The sequence below is a fragment of the Athene cunicularia genome (assembly GCF_003259725.1).
Source record: "Athene cunicularia isolate RWA chromosome 5 unlocalized genomic scaffold, athCun1 chr5_part1, whole genome shotgun sequence".
Classification (NCBI taxonomy): domain Eukaryota; kingdom Metazoa; phylum Chordata; class Aves; order Strigiformes; family Strigidae; genus Athene; species Athene cunicularia.
The window spans coordinates 42,432,217-42,452,451 of record NW_020799101.1 but is presented as its reverse complement, the minus strand read 5'-3'; the positions used below and the strand labels follow the sequence as shown (position 1 = coordinate 42,452,451).

At 56.6% G+C, this 20,235-nt stretch overlaps 2 protein-coding genes across 4 annotated transcripts in view; one reads left to right on the top strand and one right to left on the bottom strand.

Moving 5' to 3' along the window:
* The window catches only part of CHRM4 (cholinergic receptor muscarinic 4), a 15,903-nt gene extending 124 nt beyond the window's left edge, over window positions 1-15,779 (top strand). Inside the window, exons 1-3 of one of the 3 annotated variants that reach the window (XM_026850013.1) lie at window positions 6,095-6,816; window positions 12,214-12,255; window positions 12,798-15,779. In XM_026850013.1, the coding sequence (XP_026705814.1) occupies window positions 6,798-6,816; window positions 12,214-12,255; window positions 12,798-14,275 (1,539 nt within the window). In that variant the 5' untranslated portion in view covers window positions 6,095-6,797 and the 3' untranslated portion in view covers window positions 14,276-15,779. Of the gene's footprint in view, window positions 1-6,094; window positions 6,817-8,306; window positions 8,487-12,213; window positions 12,256-12,797 lie in introns of those variants that run through there. The other 2 variants (XM_026850014.1, XM_026850015.1) reach the window with 2 other exon arrangements.
* Window positions 15,780-16,123: 344 nt separating this feature from the next.
* MDK (midkine) lies at window positions 16,124-17,941 on the bottom strand. The gene is made up of 4 exons (XM_026850016.1): window positions 17,814-17,941; window positions 17,551-17,712; window positions 17,297-17,458; window positions 16,124-16,861 (listed from the first exon to the last, which is right to left on the bottom strand). Exons 1-4 carry the CDS (start codon window positions 17,890-17,892, stop codon window positions 16,836-16,838), a joined length of 429 nt encoding a protein of 142 aa, XP_026705817.1. The 5' UTR covers window positions 17,893-17,941; the 3' UTR covers window positions 16,124-16,835.
* Between the last annotated feature and the right edge of the window lie 2,294 nt (window positions 17,942-20,235).

The window sequence follows — 20,235 nt, the reverse complement described above, 5'->3', positions numbered from 1 at the left end:
GGGTGGGGGGGGGTGTGGGGGGGTGGTGTTGTGTCTCTCTGACAACTTTCCCGCACTCTAGCAACCCCGGGGGTGCCCCGCGGATCGGGACCCCCTCCTTAGGTCGCCACCCGGGGTGTGTGGAGTCGTGCGGGGCTGCAGCCCTGCCTGGGGCGTCGGGACGAGGTCTGGCACCCCTCTTCCCTGCTCCCATCCAAACCAACGCGGCTCCCCGGGATCCGCTGTCCAAGGCACCTCGAGTCCCTCTGGGCACCTCGGGACCGGCCCTGTCAGCACCCTGCTGCGGGCATATGAGCAGCCTGCACCCCCGGGGCAGGTACCCCCCCTCGCAGGGAGCCCAGGGTGGGTGCTATTTGCTCCCCTGGTGCATCCTCTTGGAAGGAGATTTGTTTTCCGGGCAAGAAACTACCTGCATGCTTTCTTTGCTTCCTTCTATATTCCAACAGGAACAACAGGGACAAGATCCCGCATCTGTTGGCTACTTTGTCCCCATGCTGGCCCTTGTGGTCACCTCCCAGGACCTCTGGTCCTCGTGGCGACCGCCCAGGACATGACTAGGCACAAGTCCCCCCACCTCCCCGCAGAGCCCGTTGCCAGGTTGGACACTGCAAGGGGGACAGGTCGTGTCCCCTCCCTCCCGAGGTGGGGATCCCATCTGCCCTTTAGCCCTTGCTGGCCTCACCCTGCCCTCCCCACTGGTAATGGCAGAGCTGCCCTGGGCTCTCCGTGGCCCATTGTGGCCAAGAGTCGGGCAGCCCCACCCTTCTTCTCTCCCAAAATAATGACACTGTCTTCAGGGAGCAGTTCTTGTCATTATTTTAAATGAAAGCAACACTGGCTTCTCTCCTGCCCTGCTTTCAACCCCTCTGACTGTGCCGTGGCCGCATTTTCTAGCTGCTCTTTGCAAAGCCCAAGGCTGGGGAGATCCTTCCCAACCCGAGGAGCAGCTAGCATTGCTCGGTGCCCTGCTGGCAGCTGGCACAGCTGCTCAGCTCTGCTTGGGCGTTTGGAGGCTCCCTGCTTTGTCACAGATGCCTTGAGTGACCTCTGAGGGCATCTCAGCTTCTCCTGCCACTACTTGAGGAATGAGGAGAGGGGCTGGGAGGGCTGGTACCCACCCAGTGGGGTGGCTTGTTGATGCTGGCTCTGTCTATCAAAATACTCAGATGCCAGGGTCCTAGAGCCCAGAATTTCAGTGAAACATCACCAGTAACAACGCTTGTGTTGAAATCACAGGCTTCAGCAAGATGTTTTTTGCTTTCACTACTGCTGGTCATCATCCCCGTCTTCCTAACGCCCTGACTTCTGTGATCCAAGCACCTGCTGCTGCTCTCCAGCCTGGACTAGGCCCCCATGAGGCATCCCAACAAAGAGCAGGGCATCCGAGGGGGCTACTTCACCCCTACAGAGATCCTGAGAAATAGCGATCCATCCCTGGTTCATCCCTCAGCTGTGCTGGTGCCTGGCGGGCAGAGACCCTGGGTGGGGATGGGAGCAGGTATCTGGGAGCAGGGGGTGGCCCCCGGTTCCTGCGGGAGCCACCGAGCCCCAGCTCAAAGCCGGGGTCCCGGCGCTGCCAGACAGAGCGGCAGCAGCCCCCAGGGTGACCTGGTGAGTGGACAGTGGGAAGCTGGCAGGAGGAGGAGGAGGAGGGTTACCGGTAAAAGTGGTTTGTTTATTCACATGAGGGGCATACTCATCTCAGCAGGTCAGTCTGTTTTCTTTCATAGAAGAGAAATGAACTGAAATGATTAATTAATGCTGTGATCCAATTACTCTGAGTTTGCAGAAGGAGCATGTTTTTTTCTGTTTAAACTGTCCCCACGAGGATCCTATTGATATCAGGTTTTGTCATGGTTGGGATTTTATTGTGGGGTTGGGTTTTGGTTTTTTTTAAATTAAAATTACAAATATCTCCCCAGGAAAAAAAAAAAACCAACAAAAAACCAAACAAAAAAAACCAAACCAAAACAAACAAACAAAAAACAAAGCCAGGGAATAAAAATAGTGACCCCAGGACACGTGGCTGCTGCAGAGCAGTCCCTAACGCACCTTTGCTGTGGAGCCCTTCTCCACCTGCCCTGCAGAGCCGTGGCCGGCAGCACCTGCAGAGGTGAAGAGGGCTGGTGAGTGCCCAGCTGAGGTGGCAGAGGCAACTCTGCAAAGACAGTGAGGACGGCAATAGCGAGGGGAGAGGGAAATGGAGGCTGTTTGCAAGGGGCTGCTGCTCTCTGCACAAACGCAGCTCCTCTTTCTGCATGCATGTACACGCAGCAGGAGTTTCATGTGCATGTTTCAAGCAGGAGTTTCATGTGCACAAGCTGACCCCTTCTCCTTGGCATGCTAAAGCAGGGCTTTGATGGGCGTCTTCTGGAGAAGCAGGCATTGTCCTTAAGCCAGTCTCTGCTCAGTCTGACATGGGGCTATGCCCTTGTTGCTCTCAGTACACCAAGGGAGGAGGTCTGCTTTGGATTTCAGCATCCATTCTGGGCTGGCTCTAAAGCTCTCTATTTAAAGGATGTGTGTTTTGGGGAAATGTGAAGGTGCAGGACCTGGTGCAGCCAAGAAGTAGAAGTTTGGACCAGATTGATCCCATCTCCTTCCCCTCCTCTCTTCATCCCTCTCCCAACTGAGTGCTCCTTAGCACCAGTGCCCACCATGACTGTGCTGGGGGCAGCTGGGAGGGTGGGGTGGGGTCTCAGCAGCCAGGCCACATTGAAGCCTCTTCAAGCCAGCATTTGGAGCCATACCAAAGCCATCCCTCTTCTGAGAGATTCAGGCAACCAGTCAGAAAACAGACACTGGTTTCTAGGAAGACTCACATGCTCTTCTGCCCAGGGCCCGGCAGGCCAGGCAGTGAGGTGTGGCTGTTGTCTAACTCATAGCCAAGCAGCAGTGTGCCAGCCTCGACCGTCCTGGGAGAACACTGCCCACCACGACATTCCTTTAACCCTCTAGGCACAGGAAAGGCTCACTGCATCTGCACCCTTGAACATACCGAGGTTGGCCCTTGCACTGTATTTGGACAAATTCATTTGTTGAATTTCAAGGAGAAGTTAGGCATTTCCTGAACAAATTAATCTGAGGTGAGTGCTCCCTGGGCAGGCTAGCCCACTACACCAGTATTTTGCTGTTGCAGGAGTGCAGGGCAGGGTATCTTGCCTACAGGTCCCCCCCTTGATGTTTAGCAGCAGGGTTTTAGCAGCTGACATACAGCCAGTCCCCATCCTTGGGTGTCCTCACCCTGTGTGCGTGTTGGCATCCATCCCACCTTCCCTGCAGATGGGTGCACTGGTCCTCTTGGACTTGTCTCTGGGCCAGGACAACATCATCTGACCTGGCTTCAGACCTGGAGTCCTGCCGGCACAGTGAGCATGAGCAAACATGACTGCTGGAGATGCTCCCCAGCCAGCTGCTCATGCCTTTGCCCCAGGACTGCTCCCAGGACCCTTCAGAGATGCATTCATCCCAGAGGCTGCACCACATGGAGGAGGAACTCCAACAAAGACTTGGTTTATGTCTGTAAGATGCAAGTTTGCTGAGAAAATTAACTTCACCGGCCTGTCCAAGCCTCCAAACTCAGCGGCTGCAGGCACAGAGCCTTGTCCCTCTGGCAGTGGAGGTCCTGCTAGTCAGATCTGTGGGAGCAACACCAGCCCTCCTGTCTTGCTGTGACCCTGTCCCCATCACCCCTGCATGCGCTGTGCAGTGTGGGCTTCAATCCCACTCGGTGCATGAGGCGGTGGCAGAGATGCCCAAGTGCCCAGTTCCTTCCCACCCCCTGCCCCAGCATTAGGCAGGCTGAGACGTGCTGGTGCAGAGGACCCACACCCACCCTGGGCGCTGTTTCTGTGACTCAGAGAGGGCTGGAGAGGGACATGGGGAACGACAGGGCTGTTTGCTTCTCTTCAAGAGCCTTGCAGAGGAATTTCATCCTAGGTCAGCTGGCGCGGGAAGAGCAGCAGCCAGGAAATTTGTCCTTTAAAGGCAGGACTCAGTGTAAACCATGTAGCTCCTTGGACACAGCGGGCTCAGCCAGAGCTATCGATGCTGTACCAAGCTATTGAAGCTGGCTGCACTCATCTAGCCATGAAAGCCAGGCGGAGAAGCAGCCCCCCTGCTACCATGACTGCTATTAAATCTAATATATTTCACAGCACCTTGCAGCTTGACAGAGGAGGCGGGGGGGCTTGGCACCAGGTGCCTCAGCTGGAGTCATCTGGAGGAGTGGGGTGCTGGGTGAAGTGTCATCTGCAGGTTTAAGGCTCATGGCGGAGTTGGTTTGAGTCGACCGGTTAACGGGTTAATGTCTTTGGGCTCTTTAAGCAGAATTAGATTGATTCGTCTGTGGGAAACTCAGAGCTCCAGTTGTGCAACACCGAGGTCTGAAAACATCACTCTCCAAACACAATGTCTCAGGCCCTCACGTCCGCTCCAGGTCACAGGGCAGCTCTCTAGAGGGATGCATGGCGCCTCATTTCAGTGACCCCTTGCTCGCAGCCCCTCCCGATGTTGATGTTAGCAGGGCCCCCCCCAGGCAGCGTGACGGGCTGGCTCTGCCGCAGAGGGACAGGCATCCTTGTGGGATCTTTGCATGACTGAGATGGGAAGGAGCGTATCCTGCATCTTATCATCTCTAGTGCCTTCAGGGTAGTTTGGATCCCTGATCTATTGGCAGTTACATCATGTGCAGCCCCAGTTAAAGCCAAAAAAGTGCGTGCGTGTGTGCAGAGAAGAGTGGAGTGCAATGAAACCCTACTGACAACAGGCGTGAGTTGCTTGGGCTTGGGTCTGCCTTTCTGTGCCGCTCAGCAGCAGCATCTAGCATGTTCATCTCTAAACTGCTTTCAGAGCTCAGATCACTCACCATGGCCCATAAGTGATGCCCAACTCATGAAACCCTCTACTACCATGGTGCAGCCACAGGCAATGAGGTAGCTAAACCCCTGCCAAGCGCTGTGGGGTGCTGCCTGTGGTGTTAGTGTTGGGCCAGGACAGGCTGGAGACCACCATCCTATGGAGAGAGAGGTGGCTTGTAGGCAGAGCTGAGCTGCCAGGCAGGAGAGCTGCAGCCCATGAAGGTTTGCAGCCACAGCATGGCTCCCACTCTGCCCAGCCAGGAGCTGGTGGGAGCCTCAGGGAAGGCAGCAGAGAGAGGTTCGCAGGCAGTGTCTCTGCGTGAGATCTCTCCCTCTCGGAAGAGTTTCTTAGGACTCTTCTGCAGGGGACATATATAATCCCTCCCTGGCAGCCTGGAGCTATTCCCACCTTCTTCCTCTGCATCCCTCCTCTCCTCTGTTGTTCCACAGATGGGGGTTTCCTACCTGCTCTCCTTCCCTGGCCCCCATGCTTCCACGCTGCCTGTCCATGCCCTGGGCTCCCCTGCTCACCTTCTGCTGCAGCTTCTGTCCTTTGCTCTGTCCCTTGCTCAGGCATCACCTCCAGAGCCAAACCCTTTGGCCGGTCTTGTGGCCAAGTGGGGACTAATATTTTCAATTTCCTTTTTCCATTAGCACTCCAAAGATTCCCCTCTGCTGTCTGTCCCCAGGACTAGCACTCCCCTCTGTCACATCCACATCCATCCGGTGGGACCCTTGCTCTTGCCCCATTTTCTGCCCTTGGCTCAGGACATCAGCTCTCTTTTCTCTCAGCCATTGCTCAGCTGGCTTATTCGTCCCCTCAAAGCTCCACCGAGCCTCGCTCTGCTCCATGGGGCAAGGGGCTCTGGTTCACATTACCCACTGTTTAAAATTTCAGATGAGCACCTTCGTGTTTTCTCTCTGTGGTGCCTTGGCTCTGGGAGGAGCTGCTTATGGAGAAACACAACCCCCCCATCCCTCCTGACAGCTCTGATCTGCCCGAGCCACACCACAACCCTGATTCCCTGACCTGCATCCCTACCCCATGGCCTGTGGGCACCCCAGGGTGGGGGCAGAGGGTGGGCGCAGGGTGTTGCGGCTCTCTGCATGGGGGCTAGCCCCCACCTTGCCTAGTGCCAGCCCTGACTTCTGGGAGGCCAGGGTGGGCTGGTGCCCTGGGCAGGTGGCAGGAACATGCTGTGGGCAACCATGGCTGTGAGGGGCAGTGCCAGGGTAAGGGAGCTTCCCCGCAACTGCCTTCCCCAAAGAGGGGCTGAGTCCATCTCTTTTTCTATCCCCAGGCAAGGCCTGTCCTTGTCCCTGGAGCAGGGAGAGCTGCTCTTCTAAGCAACCAGATCCAGGGTCTTGCAACTCCCTGCCCTCTTCCCCCCCAGTCCCTCCTTCAGCACCATCCATCCACAGGCATCTGACCTCAGCCACTAACCTCTCCCCAGGGAGAGCCCAGCTAATCCAGGCAGTCACTTGTTGCTGTAATCCCCTCTCTCTCTCTCCTTCCCCTCTGGCAGCTGAGCCCAAAGCTCTTCCCAACAGCAGGACCTGTAGCTGCAGCAGGGTTATTGTTGTTGCACTGCCTTGAAACAGCTGGGTCCTATTAAAGCTTCAGCCCAGGGATATAAAAGAACGTGAGCATCTCTCTGAGGCAGAGAGCATTAATGCAGTAGATGGCAGAGGAAAAGTGTGGCTCTAGTCCAGGCTCAGCTGAAAGCCAAGCACCTTCCTGGCTCAGCAACATAAGCTGAGCTCTGCTTCCAGCCCAGAGCTGCAGTCCTGGGGAGGTCTAAGGCAGAGGGCACAGGAGGGAGGGGACAGTGTCCTCTTTGGCCCCACTGTGGTATGCTGTCATGGTGAGCCTTTTTCCCCTGTGATGTTACCCATTGGAGCCAATGCAAGTGTGGGAGTTGCCAGTGCCCAGGAGCCATGGGCTGGGCACAGCGGGGTAAGGTTGGGCTTTGGCTTGGGCTTTGGCTTGCATGGTGTTTGCCGGGTGCGCTCACTATTAATGTTCCTCTGGTAGGTCATTTATTGGGCCCAATAATTGGGTGACAGGTGATTAACTAATTGTCAGAGCGGCCAGCATTCTGATAGATTATTTGTAAGAGTCTTAACCACTTAAAAACACTTTCTCATCGATTTGCTGTGGGTAATGGTGTGTAACCCCTTACTGTGTACGATGCAGGGCATGTTAGGGATACAGGCAAACACCACGGGGGGCTAGCTCGGCTCGGGGGGGGTACAGCCATGCTGGCTGTGGGGTGCTGGTGAGCGTGCTGGGCTCAGTGCTACTGAGGTGAGCAGCTTGTATGCCACAGCTCTGACCTGCAAGTGCTTCTCACACACAGGGTGCCTCGGTTTTTGCTTTGAAACCCAGTGACAACCACCTAGTCACAAGCAGCAGTGGAGGCAGGGGAGGCTCCTGGCTTACCAGGGTGGGTAGTCAGGTTAGATGACTGCAACACTCCCTTCTGGCCCCAGGCAGAGCAAATTTTCAAAACCTGATGGGCAAACACGTGCCGAGCACAGGGAGGGTTCTCCAGCCACCTCACCTCCCCCTGAAAGCTGGCAGCTCCTGTGCTGCTGAGCTCACTGCTTCTCTGGTGGCTCCAGAAAAAGCCATCAGAGACTCCCAGCTTGTGGGGATGGAGGAATTTGCTTTGCCTCACGAGAACCAGTTGAATAGCAAAGGAAGAATTATAAATTATTCAATGGAAAAATAAAATACCCAGATCCACCCCGTACACTATTGGCAAGAAGCAATTCCTCTGGTGTGATGGCTCAAATCTCTTCTGGAGCGGGATAAGGACCTCAGGGGGGTCCACACAGGGGCAAATCCCCCGACGGGTCACAGGGCCTCCCCTTGATCCTCTCCCTCTATATTGTCTTTCTAAGGTGTCTGTTCCTGGTATCTAGGAGCTCTATTTTCACACTCTTTGAGGAGTGTGAATCTGTCAACCAGAACAATCCTTCACTTGCTGTAAACTGGTGCCATGACTCAGGAACTAATTAACAGCTATTAGATAATGCAATTAGCACCACAAACTGTCACCCCTCCCATTGTCCCTTCCCTCTGTGTGCATAAGCCATAAACACAAGTACCCTTCAACATCTTCCATCCCTCCCCACGTTTTTCCTCCCTCCTCTCCTCAAATTCTGTTGTGTCTGCGCTAACTGCCCAGCCCTGTGTCACATCAGCAGTTTGACATGACGGAACTAATCCCATTAAGATTTTCACCCTTTTGGCGCTTCTAGGAAGGCCAAGACAAGGAGGGGGCCAGCAGCAGGGCTGGGAAGGCTCTTTCCAAGGGCAACGCCAGAGCTGATGTGCACTGGCCCCAGCCCTCTGCGCCCAGCCGGAGCAGGGACTGATGTGTGCCTTCCCCCGGGATATCCTCGCAGTGGAGGGGCCCAGCGTCCCTCTGTTCTGGAGCCCCACAGCGTCCATCCATCCAGGAGCTGGCAGCCACCTCCACCCCATCCCTGCTGGGGCAGGGACCCCTGGGGCTCTAGGTCTCTTCAGCTTTGCTGTTTCTCCAAAGGGCTGATTGCACCCATGCAGAGCAAAAGCCTGTCTCCTCTTGGAGCCGCTCACCCTCGGAAGCCTCTGCGAAAGTAATGGTTTCTCTAATTCCTCTCCTTCTTCCCCTGACTGGCATGTGAGTGTGGGGCTTGGTTTCTGGTGGTGATGCTTGCCGAGCGTGCTGGCTGCATGCACAGCCCTGCTCATTCCCGGAGATGTTGCTTCAAGCCACACATGGACCAGTTGTGACTCTGCTCAAGGATGAGGATGGGGCTGCTCAGTCCTCTGCCAAGGATGAGGATGGGGCTGGGATGCAGGCAGTGGTGGTGCAGGGCGAGGGGCGGCTGATGGTAGTGTGAGGGTCATGCGCCATGGAGGGGCACAGGGAGCAGAAGCAGGGGTCAGTAGGGCTGCTTGTTCCAGGAGCTCATCCCACAGCTCGAGGTGCCACCACCACCTGAGCACGCATCAATACCAACTTCTCCCACTGCCTTCACTGTGCTGGTGGGGAGGGTGGTCAGCTCCTGCTGTTCGGGGAGCAACAGGATGGGCAGGAGGGAGTGAGACTCTCCGTCCCACATCGGATGAGTGCTCAGCAGGTGCTTGGTCACTGTCTGAATGCAATGAAGCACCCGTTTCTGGCCAGTGCAGATCTTTTGGGTACAGGATGGCCCTCAGCAGCCCATGACAGAGCTTTCTCCTTTCCTACCTGGTGATGGGTAGCAAGGTGCTTTGCAGGGGCTGACAGGCTGGGAAGGTTTGCCAGAGTGGCACATAAGGTGTGCAGAGAGGAAATAGCAGCTTTCCGACGTGCCCTTGGATGTCACCCTGTGACTGAGGAGGGGTGGGCAGGACTGGCTTTGCTCTCTTGCTCTGGAGGTGTCTCCTCACCCATCATGGCACCCATGATCTCAGGCAGCAATGGGGACCTTGCTGTGCCAAGCACTTCCCAAAATAGTTGGACTCTACCCAAATTACAACCTTTTCTGTTTGGATCTGTGTCTACCTGTGCCTGAGGTCTTCATCCATAACATGCAAGATGTTGGGTGGGAAGGGAAAGGCATTTCTGTGTCTTGAGGGCATACTTGCTGAGTGCTGTAGCTGCCACAGAAACCCTTAGACCCAGAAGGTGCTGTCAATGAAGAGCTGGAGGCTCCTAATGACTTCAGTGGAGAGGAGAAAACCAGCCATAAATCAGTGCCAGAAGTCCTAGGGAGGGAGGAGGGCAGTGATGGAGTTTGCTGTTAGCTACCTGGTGAGAGCAGGTCTGGGAGAGCACTGCAGACAAGGGACGGAGTGTGCAGGCTGAAAAACCAGTTGGTGTCACAGGTAGGGGCCTCAGCCCCAGGAGCCCTTCTGAAGTGGCCTCTGGGCTTTGCGGAGCGTTTCCTCCCTGGCTTTGGGGCTGGCATGGAGGTGGGGGGCAAAGGGGGATGGGGACAGGGAGCAGGAGGAGAGGGAGAGGAGAAATGTGCCCCTAGAGGTGCAGGAGGAGAGAGATGGGGAGCATGGGGAAGGCATTTAGTCCCGAAGAGCTCAGAGAGGATGTCAGGAGCAGAAGAGAGAGACAGCAGGATGGGAAGAGCAGAGGATGGGTGAAGAAGGGATGCTCAATAGGCTGAGGCATGGTGGAAAATAGCCAGGGTGTCTGAGGTGAGGGTGCATGGTGTACACGTCTTCCAGCTTGTACATGTTACTGTACGCCTGTGTTGTACTTCACACCCTCAACCATTTTGATTCCCCCTCCTACCCTCGAACAGGAGATTGCTCTATTTTTGCCCTTTAGTGAAGGCTCATTTTCAAAATATCCGTTTTAAGTCCTTCACCCTGGGGCTGCAGTTGCGGTGTCTCAGCACACCAGTTTCCAGCATGACCTCTGGGTGGCATCCAAAGACACGCGAGGGGAGCCGCGCCAGTCTTCTCCTCCTTCATTTCTTGTGACCTATACAAACATTTTTATGGAGTGGGCAGAGATGGACTTTTCTTACTTCGGGCAACCGAGAGCACAAGCCTCTGTCAAGGTTGATAATTAATTAAATGCGCCTAGAAGAGCATGCTGGTTCACAAACTGAAGTGAAAAAACTGAAACCCTCATTTTAGCAGAGACAAAGGAAAGGTTTCTTTTCAGGATTTTTCAAATTCTTCCTGGAAGAGCTGGGGTAGATGTCTCCTTGATTGCTAGCTTGTCTGATTGGTTTGATTAGCTGTTACAAGAATGACAGCTAAATCTCTCCATTTGAGAGAAGTGAAGAATTTAAAACTCATTTCAATTGTACTGAAACCAACCCCCAAACTGCCACGATTATATATTTCTAAGCTATTTTATACACTTATCACCTCTTCTCACTTCCCTGGCTGGGTGCCCAGGAAGGATGGCAGCGGAAACTGCTTTCCCTCTCCCTTGATGCATCCCTTGTGTTTGGAGCTGGGTGTAAAGCTGGGCAGTGCTGCCGGGCTTCCTCACCCCATCACTATTTAGCTTTTAGTATCTGCTCAAGGGTGTTGCTTTCTTTTCGAAGCACTTTGTCTTCGTGGGCCACATGTAACAGGCTCAGAGGATAACGGTACAGAGGTATTTCTCTGTCCCTCACCCACTTCTTTCCCCTGTGCGTGTAAGAAAAGCCTGACCACTGTTGCAGCTGTAGCCTTGCTAATGCAGAAGCAGCCTTAATGGCCATGTTGGTACCCCAGCTTTAGCATCTCAGCAGCCATGTTTATATTTTCTCACACCTGTCTCTCTTTAAAAAGTGGTTATATTAAACCCTTGGCCGTTTGCTGATGGCAGAAATCTCCTACCCTCACCACAAAAGAAAGGCAAGGGCATTTCTTTTAAAAGACTTTATATAGACGAATTGATCCCAAAGCCTGCCAAACCCTGCTTCGGAGAGTTGGGCGTTAACAGTTGTTTATACATTTAGCAAAACCAGCTTCAGGAGCCCCAGGCGTTCGGAGCCAGCGCCGCTGCCTGAGCCAGCTCGCAGAGACAGGCGGTGCCCAGCGCTCCCGCTGCGCGCTCTGGCACGGGCACAGGCCCGCTGCCCCGGCTCCCGCTGGGCTACCGGCTGCAGCGCCCGTGGGGCGCTCTGGGCAGCCCAGCAGGACCCACCGACCCGCGTGGGGCTGCTGGACAGGCTGGGCTGCTGGGGTCGGGGTGTGCCCAGCACCCCGGGTGAGGCTGGTGAAGGTCCAGCAGGTTTTGGGGGCCTGGGGGGTGTGGAAGAGGCAGGTCCAATGGGGAGCTCCTCTGTCCAGCCTACCTCCCCCAGTGCCTTTACTTCTCCTTCCCCTTCCAGGAAATTCCTCTTCAGCCCCACACATTAATTTTGGTCCACGGATTTTTTTTTTTTTTTTTTTTAAGGCCCATTCTCCTCTTACCTTGGGGGGTTAACCACAGGCATCTTGGTTTGGATGAAGACAGTCTTTCTGTCCATAATTCTTGCCACCTTTCATAAATAATTCCATGTATCAGGCTGAGACAGCTGGCTTCACCCTGTACGTCTCCATGGGCAGTGTGGCTGCAGCTGTGGTGTGATGTGGGTCTGGGGGAAGGGGACAGCATTTCCCAGCATCTCTGCTTGATGGCACTCGTGTGGCCCCTTCCCCACCCTGGCCCTGTCGGGGCTGGGCTGTGAACCAGGCCAAGCCAAACAAGTTTCAGCCTTGTCTGGGTTTTCAGCATCTGCCTCTGAGCAGTGTCACCCCTTTGTCAAGGCCACCTCTGTCGGAAAGGTTGTTACCCCCCCCCGCCCCAGTTGTGGGCCTCGCATGAACCCTTTGGGGCTGAAGCTGTAGTGTAACTTGCTGTTTTCCCTGTCCCAGATTTCATCTTCCAGAAGGAGCTGTTTGCTGCCAGAGACACAGGTAAGCGGAGCGGACCATGGCACGGGCTTTGTGGGGTAGCCCCATCTTGGGGAGATGCTTTGGGGAGGCCAGTGGGACGTGGCTGGGGTATACCACAAACCTGTTCTCGTCCCTGGGGCAGGGCATGAGCTCCATGCCATGCTGTCCTTTCAGCTGTGCATCACCGCTCAGCTCCGCAGCCTCCTGCAGCCCCTCCGCCTCACTGCGTGCCTCCCTGGGGCACACCAAGGCTGGGCGATGGCTCCTGTCCCTCCAGAGAAGGGACTCTGGTCAAAGGGCTGTCCCCAGCCCTGTCCCTGCTCCTCTCCTTGCAGCCCCGTGTGTCTCCTCCATTGCTAAATGGGGACACAAAAAGTGCCTTCAAAGAGGTCCTGGGGGAAGGCTGCAATGACAGAGAGAAGCCCGGTAGCGCCAGGGGGAGGGGGGGTTTCAAGCACTAGCCAAGAGCACTGCTGGCATGAGAAACTGAGGAGGCAGCAAATGCTGCTAGCACAGGCTGGCGGGTGTGATATTCTCCCTTTCTGTCCCTGCTCCCCTTGCAGACCCCATGCACAACCTCTCTGCTCAGCCCTGGCAGGCGAAGATGGCCAACCTGACCTACGACAACTTCACCCTGGGCAACCGCTCTGAGGTGACCATCCAGCCTCCCACCAACTACAAGACGGTGGAGCTGGTTTTCATCGCCACAGTCACCGGCTCACTCAGCCTTGTCACCGTGGTGGGGAACATCCTGGTGATGCTATCCATCAAGGTGAACCGCCAGCTCCAGACTGTCAACAACTACTTCCTCTTCAGCCTGGCCTGCGCGGACCTCATCATTGGGGTCTTCTCCATGAACCTCTACACGGTCTACATCATCAAAGGCTACTGGCCGCTGGGGGCTGTGGTGTGTGACCTGTGGCTGGCCCTGGACTATGTGGTGAGCAATGCCTCTGTCATGAACTTGCTCATCATCAGCTTTGACCGGTACTTCTGTGTCACCAAGCCCCTGACATACCCAGCCAGGAGGACCACCAAGATGGCAGGGCTAATGATCGCGGCCGCGTGGATATTGTCCTTCATTCTCTGGGCCCCTGCCATCTTGTTCTGGCAGTTCATTGTGGGCAAGAGGACAGTCCCTGAGAGGGAATGCTACATCCAGTTCCTCTCCAACCCAGCGGTGACCTTCGGCACGGCCATCGCTGCTTTCTACCTGCCTGTGGTCATCATGACGGTGCTGTACATCCACATCTCCCTGGCCAGCAGGAGCAGGGTGAGGAGGCACAAGCCTGAAAGCAGGAAAGAGAGGAAAGGCAAGTCCCTCAGCTTCTTCAAGGGCCCCCTGATCAAGCAGAACAACAATAACTCTCCCAAGAGAGCCGTGGAGGTGAAGGAGGAGGTGAGGAATGGAAAGGTAGATGACCAACCCTCAGCACAGACAGAGGCCACTGGCCATCAGGAGGAGAAGGAGACCTCCAATGAGTCCAGCACTGTCAGCATGACCCAGACCACAAAAGACAAGCCCACAGCAGAAATCTTGCCAGCAGGGCAAGGACAGAGCCCATCCCACCCGCGGGTGAACCCATCTTCCAAGTGGTCCAAGATTAAGATCGTCACCAAGCAGACTGGGAGCGAGTGTGTCACTGCCATTGAGATTGTCCCAGCTAAGGCAGGAGCCTCTGAGCACAACTCCCTGGCCAACAGCCGCCCGGCCAACGTTGCCAGGAAGTTTGCTAGCATCGCCAGGAGCCAAGTACGGAAGAAGCGCCAGATGGCAGCACGGGAGAAGAAAGTCACCCGCACCATATTTGCTATCCTGCTGGCCTTCATAATCACATGGACTCCATACAACGTGATGGTCCTCATTAACACCTTCTGTGAGACCTGTGTACCTGAAACAGTGTGGTCCATCGGCTACTGGCTCTGCTATGTCAACAGCACCATCAACCCAGCCTGCTACGCCCTCTGCAATGCCACTTTCAAGAAAACCTTCAAGCACCTTCTTATGTGCCAGTACAGGAACATTGGCACAGCCAGATAAACTGGCGCTCAGGGACCACCTCAGCAACGTCACGGAAGCCCTTCCCTTTGCCTCCTTTGCTGGGGAGGGGAATCCTCTGCTTCTCATCACAACAGTGCATATTATGCAATGATTGCAGATGATGCCCTTCATCCAGTGCTGACAAAGGTCCAAGGCACCTCTGAGCTGCAGCTCCTTCCAGTCACCCCAGGCCTGGGGACTAACTTGGGGAGCCAGCGGGAAATCTGGAGGCAAGAGGAGGAGATGTGGTCACCAGGAGCCCTCCCCAGCTTCTTGCTCTTGAGAGGTTAGCCAAATGGCATCAGTGTCTGTCCTAAGACTGGATGCCTCTTCTCCCCTGGCTGACCATCTCCAGGGCATCACAGCTTGTCTGTATGCAGACAGCCTAAAGCTGGATGCTTTCAATAGGCTTTTAAACTATTTATTACCCAAGAAATGAGAACAAACCAGGGCCAAACATTTGCCAACCATCTTAGACCAGGCTGGTGTGGGCAGTCCTGCTGGCCCAGCCAGGTCTCTCCCAAGGCAGTCAAAATTGCACCCTAGCAGATGTGGCAAACTCCTTCCTTTCCCTTGAGAGGTGCCATCGCACATCCTCACCCAGGGACAGGGGTGGGGGGCTTTTTCCCTGGGCTTCAGCTCTGCTCTCCCCTTTGTGCCCTTTCTGCCCTTGGTCAACAATTGTCTGGACACACAGACAGACAAATCAAACATCTCACTCCTGACTGAGGAGCGCGAAACCCAGTCACAGCCTACAAGGATGGGAACTAAAACTGCAAACAAAAGCAGTGGTGTGGTGCAGGACTGCTTGCTATGGCCCCAGCGGAGTGTGGTCCCTGAGAATTGGGCAGCAATGACAGTGAAAATAACTGTCCTGGGGAGGGACAGGGGGAGCTGGGGGGGTTTGGAGGGGGTTGGGAAGAGGGTCTGCAGTGTGGCTGAGGTGCCCCATGTCTCATCTGGGCCATGAGCAGGTCCCTGCTCTCCCCATGGCAGGTGTAGGAGGCCTGATGCACAGCTTGTGCCCTGCGTGCCCTGGGTGCAGGGGAACACCCCAGGGAGGCCAAAGGAGCCGGCTGCTGAGCTTTGTAAATGGACATAACCCTGCCATCGGTGTTGCAGCGGAGCCCACAGCATGCAGGTTCCAGCCAGCATCTCCAGCCCACCGCCGTGTGCACCCCAGACCACCCCGGGGCTGCTCCTCAGCTTCTCCCAATGTCGGGGCTCTGCAAGCCTTGGTGGACACAGCTGGGTACAGCCGAGGGATGGGATGGGGCCACACTGGCACTGGCAAACTCTGCATCTGTATGTCCTTCCCAGCCCCCTGCCAGGGCAATGCTGGGCAACTTGAAGGCTGCCCCAGCCCAGATGGGGACACCACCCCACCCACTGCCTTTAGGATAATTCATATAGTGGTGCCCAAAATGCCTGGTGGGTTTTGGGGTTTTTTTTAACTGTTACAACCACGGCCCAATCCACCCCGAGACAAATAAAGACCTCGGACCTGAAACCATTGGCCATGACATGAGGAATTAATGGGTCATCACCTGGCTGCTCCTCCCCAGCTTCCCAGTGTCACCCACCAGTAACATTTCCTGCAGCATGCGGGTAGCAGCCCCATCCCTCCTTCCAAGCCTGAGGCGAGAGGCAGCCCAAAGCGCTGCCAAGAAGAGGCTGTGAGGTCTGAGCCACGCGCCTTCTCCAGGACCACATGTGTGTGGCACCCAGGCCACTGCCACCAGCCACACGGTGCCTTAACTGCTGGTCCCAGTGGGGTTGGCAAAGCTGGGTTTTGCGGCACAGCAGAACCTTGTGGGGACGACAGGTGGGTTCTGATATTTTTTTTTAAAAAAGATTTTTATTGGAAAAGAAAACAAACCCCATTTTCCAAAAGAAGTGAGAGCTTCCACCCAGCACCAGCGTTGGCATGTCGAAGGCAGAGGGGCTGCAGCCCCAGCATGGACACACAGTTAGAAGTGACGGAGGAGGGGACATGGTGGATCCCAGGGGCAGTGGCTTTCTTTTCCCCATTCCCTGCTGCAGGGAAGTTGTGCCCCGGCTGAAGGGATGCTGGAAGAAGCTCCCTGAGCAGAGAGCAGTCCTCATGTGAGTAAAGGGAATGAGTGATGGGGTTACTCAAGCATTCAACACTCAGCCCTTCCCTCCAGCACTGGTACCGGTGGAGGAGTGAGGAGGCTCCTGGGCTTGCCAAAGATTGTGCTAAAGGCAACTAATTTGTGCTGGAGGGTGGAAAAATATGTGTTCCCATGCCAGCTCTCCCAGGCACATCCCAGCAAACCCCAACATCAGGTGAGAGGAGGCAAGTGGGACACGCTGGCAGTGGTGGTGGGGCAGCAGGGAAGGGGGGCAGCCCCTCCTGTGGGGTGGGTGGGTTTGCTCTCTACAACACTAGCAATTAAAACAAGGCAACTCAGTGAAAGAGGTCAGGGAAAGGAGGAAGGAGAGGAGGAGGAAGACTGGAGCATGGGCCGGCTGCAGCTGGGCATCCAGCCCTGTGGGTACTGTGTCGAGGGGTTGATGAGGATGCTGGCTTCCCGCTCTAGTCCTTCCCCTTGCCTTTCTTTGCTGCATCCGAGAAGCATAGGAGACAAGAGTTAGTGCGTCTGCTGGCAGCTGATGCTCCAAGCACTGCCATGGCAGAAACGTAGCCAGCATGGACCGCTTGGCATGGCACAGGGGCCGCATCCCTGCAGGCAGCCTCCCCACTCCGTGCAAAGTCACCTTCTGCACCAGCCCCACTGAGGAGAGGGGGGAATCCTTGTCCCACCGAAACGGGTGGTGACTTGTAGGGGGGACACCAGGGTTTTTCCTAGCAGCACCTGCATCCCACCCAGCCAGCAGCGGAATTTGGGGCTGTCACATGTGCTGGTGCAGATGGAAGAGCATCCTACCCAAGTCCCTACACCACCTGCAAAGCCCAAAGCAGGCCAAGCTACCCTTCGAGAGCCCCTGCCCAGGGTTCCAGCAGGAGCCTTGGGGACAGGAGGGGTGGAGACTGACCTTTGGATTTCGACTTGATCTTAGAAGAGCAGGGCTTGGTCACATAGACGATCTCCTCACACTGGGCATTGTACAGGGCTTTCTTCAGGATGCCGGAGCGAGTCTTCACACCTGTCTGAGCACTACACCCCCCCCAGCTCTCAAATTTGTACTTGCAGTCAGCTGGAAGAGGGGAGAAGTGTCAGAGCTGGCCAGGGTCTGGCATGAGCACCCAGCCCAGGGTGGTCCCCAGCCACCCTGCCACATGCACCCACCTCCAAACTTCTTTTTCCAGTTGCAGGGGATCTTGCACTTGAGCTTCTTACTCTCGTCTTTGCAAGTTCCCTCGCGGTAGCCCAGGCCACAGTCCTTGCTGTTGGGGACGCAGGGTCCCCAGCGCCAGTCCTCACACTCGGAGCCATCCTTCTTTGCCTTCTCTGCGAGGGAAGGGGGAGCGGGTGGTCGCTGCAAGGACACAGGAGCACGCCCCGGGCTGTACCCCACCTCACCAGCCCCCCCGCCCCAGGTTGCCCCTCACCTTTCTTGTTCTTGCCAGCCTCAGCAGTGGCAGCCAGCAGGATCAGTGCCAGGAGGAGGAGGAGGCCCCGGACCTGCATCCTGCCTGGGGAGGAGGGAGAGGATGAGGCAGGTGAGGGGTTGGGGGCAATGCGGTAGCGAGGAGGGGTTATGGCGGGCTGTAGGCGGCCTGCCTGGGAGTGAGATGTTGGGCTGGAAGCTTGTGCCCATCCCTGCAACCCTCCATTGACCTGCTTGTAGCGAAATGCTCTCCCTGCACCTCACACAGCAGCTGGGCAAGGCCCTATGGTTGGGTGCACCCAGAACCAGGCTGCCTCAGTGCCTGTGCTGCTCCTGCCCCCAGAAAGCAAAGCACACCCTGCCTGCATGCTGGCAGCGGGGGTCCTGCTCCCTGGTGCTGCAGCCCAGCTCCTACTCCATTTCTCTGTGGCTCCTTTATTCAGCATCCAGCAGGCTGCTGCCCCACACCAAAGAGCTGGGTGGGCACAGCTGCCATGGTGTCTTTCTCCAGCTCCAGAGGAATTCTGGGGAGGGGCAGAAAGAAAAAAAAAATGCAGCAAAACCAATCCTGCTGCCATGAGGGGTGTGAGAGCTAAACCAGCGGATTAAACATAAAAAAAAAGTCCCCACAGCGTGGGAGCTGGTTGGCGTGATGGAGCAGGAGAGCTGTGCCTGCTGCTGGCACCGCACCCGCTGCACGCAGGGAGTGTGTGTGCACGCGTGTGCATGCCCCTGGGAGCAGGATGGAGACGAGGGTGCACACACATGACGGTGCAATTCCTGGGCCCCTGTTCCCCCCCCTCCCCAGTGGCCCCAGGCCAGGTAATGGCTCCCCTCCAGCTGCCACCATTAGCCTCTGTGGGACACTGCTGCCAACGCTGGGGTCCCAGCAGGCATGCAGCCATGTAGAGCTGATGTCTCAAGTCTGGTGGCCCCTTCCCTGTTCCCCCAAAGCCTTTCAGGATGACACCCATATCCACAGGGCAGCAGCCAGCCAGCAAATACATCACACCCACCCTGGCTCCATGCTGGGCTCGGTGGGACAGGGCTGTAAAGCTCAGGGTGCACCGTGTGCCCCGTGGGACGCCAGCGCAGGGAAGAGCCCGGGGTCAGCATTTCGTCCCTGCCCCCCGGCTCCCTGGGCAGCGTGCTGGAGAGAGCAGCTCCCCACATTATTCAGGCTCCAGTGCACTCACCTTTCATGCGTCCGCCACCGCGAAGCTGCCGGCTTCGCTCTGCATTGAACTGTCAGAGGGAATTACACAGCCCGACTGGCTGAAGGCGCAGCCGAGGGGGTGAGAGCTGCCTTCCCCCTCGCCCAGCCCGGCTGGGAGCCATCCTGCCGAGTACGGCACAGCTCAGCCCCGTTCCCACCCAGCTGCCTTCAAAGGGGCGAGGGCTCAACCCTGGCAGGCCAGTTACATATGGCAAGGCTGAGGCTGAGCTATGGGCACTCCTGTTCTGCTTTCTGCAGCAGCTCGGATGGGCCAGCAGCTCTGACACCCGCAGTATTCACAGCATCCCTCTAATTTCAGGTGATCTGTAAACTTCTTCCATCCTCCTTCCACCTGCCTCCCTCCCAGGCCAGCGCCTTCCAGCTCTGGTCCTGTGGACATGGCCTCGAGTGCCCACGGCAGGCAGCGCCCCCTGCCTCCCTCACCCCTGCCTCGCCTCCAACACGGGCACCCTGTGCTCCCCACCGAACGGGCACCGCGGGGCCCTGCCCACACGTACGTGGGGATGTGGGCAGTGGAGGGCTCCGAGGGGCAGCCCAGCTACACCCCCTGGATCTGCTCCCAGGCTCTGCCCAGCATGTCACATCCCCCAGGCAAAGGTCTGCAGGGACCCTCTGCCGTGGCACATTCTAAAGCATTCATAAGGAAAAGGGAGTGCAGTTTTCCAACTGGTTTTCCAAAGAGCCTGCTCCCTTCTTTGCTGGTCAAACAAGAGCTGTTCCAGGTCGGGCTGCCAGCGCCTTCAGTGGTGTTTGCACAGCCCAGCTCCTCCCGCATCCCTGCAGGGCCCTGGCTCCTCTCCTGCTCCAAACCCGGCTGGCTCTCGCACCGCGTTGGTCGCTCCCTGGAACGGGCCACGCAAGCGGAGCAGCCTGGAGCCTGGCCACACCGTGGCAGTCCCTGTTCCCCTTCCCCTCGCTCCTCTAGCTGCCCTGGGTTTGAATAATCTAGGATCAGCTGTATAAAAACAAAACAAAACAAAAATTAAACCGCCTGGTGATGCTGAAGCCGAGCCCAAATACCCAGCACCGCGATGGGAGAGCCTGGCCCCCTCTCCGGACACCGCTGGGGGCCAGGCACTGCCACCCCCATCCTGCCCAGCTCCCCCCGGAGCGGGGCGGCCGGGGGGACTCGCAGCGCCCCCCAGCAGCCCCCCCCAGCAGCCCGACCTCCCGGCTCGGCTCAAAT

Bases quoted from the DNA above. Each gene is read 5' to 3' on its own strand.
- MDK (XM_026850016.1), bottom strand. From the start codon at position 17,892: ATGCAGGTCCGGGGCCTCCTCCTCCTCCTGGCACTGATCCTGCTGGCT. The intron at 17,713-17,813 runs GTGAGGGGCAAC...CTTCCCTCGCAG, and splicing joins GGCTGGCAAGAACAAGAAAG to AGAAGGCAAAGAAGGATGGC. The intron at 16,862-17,296 runs GTCAGTCTCCAC...TCTCGGATGCAG, and splicing joins GATCAAGTCGAAATCCAAAG to CAAAGAAAGGCAAGGGGAAG.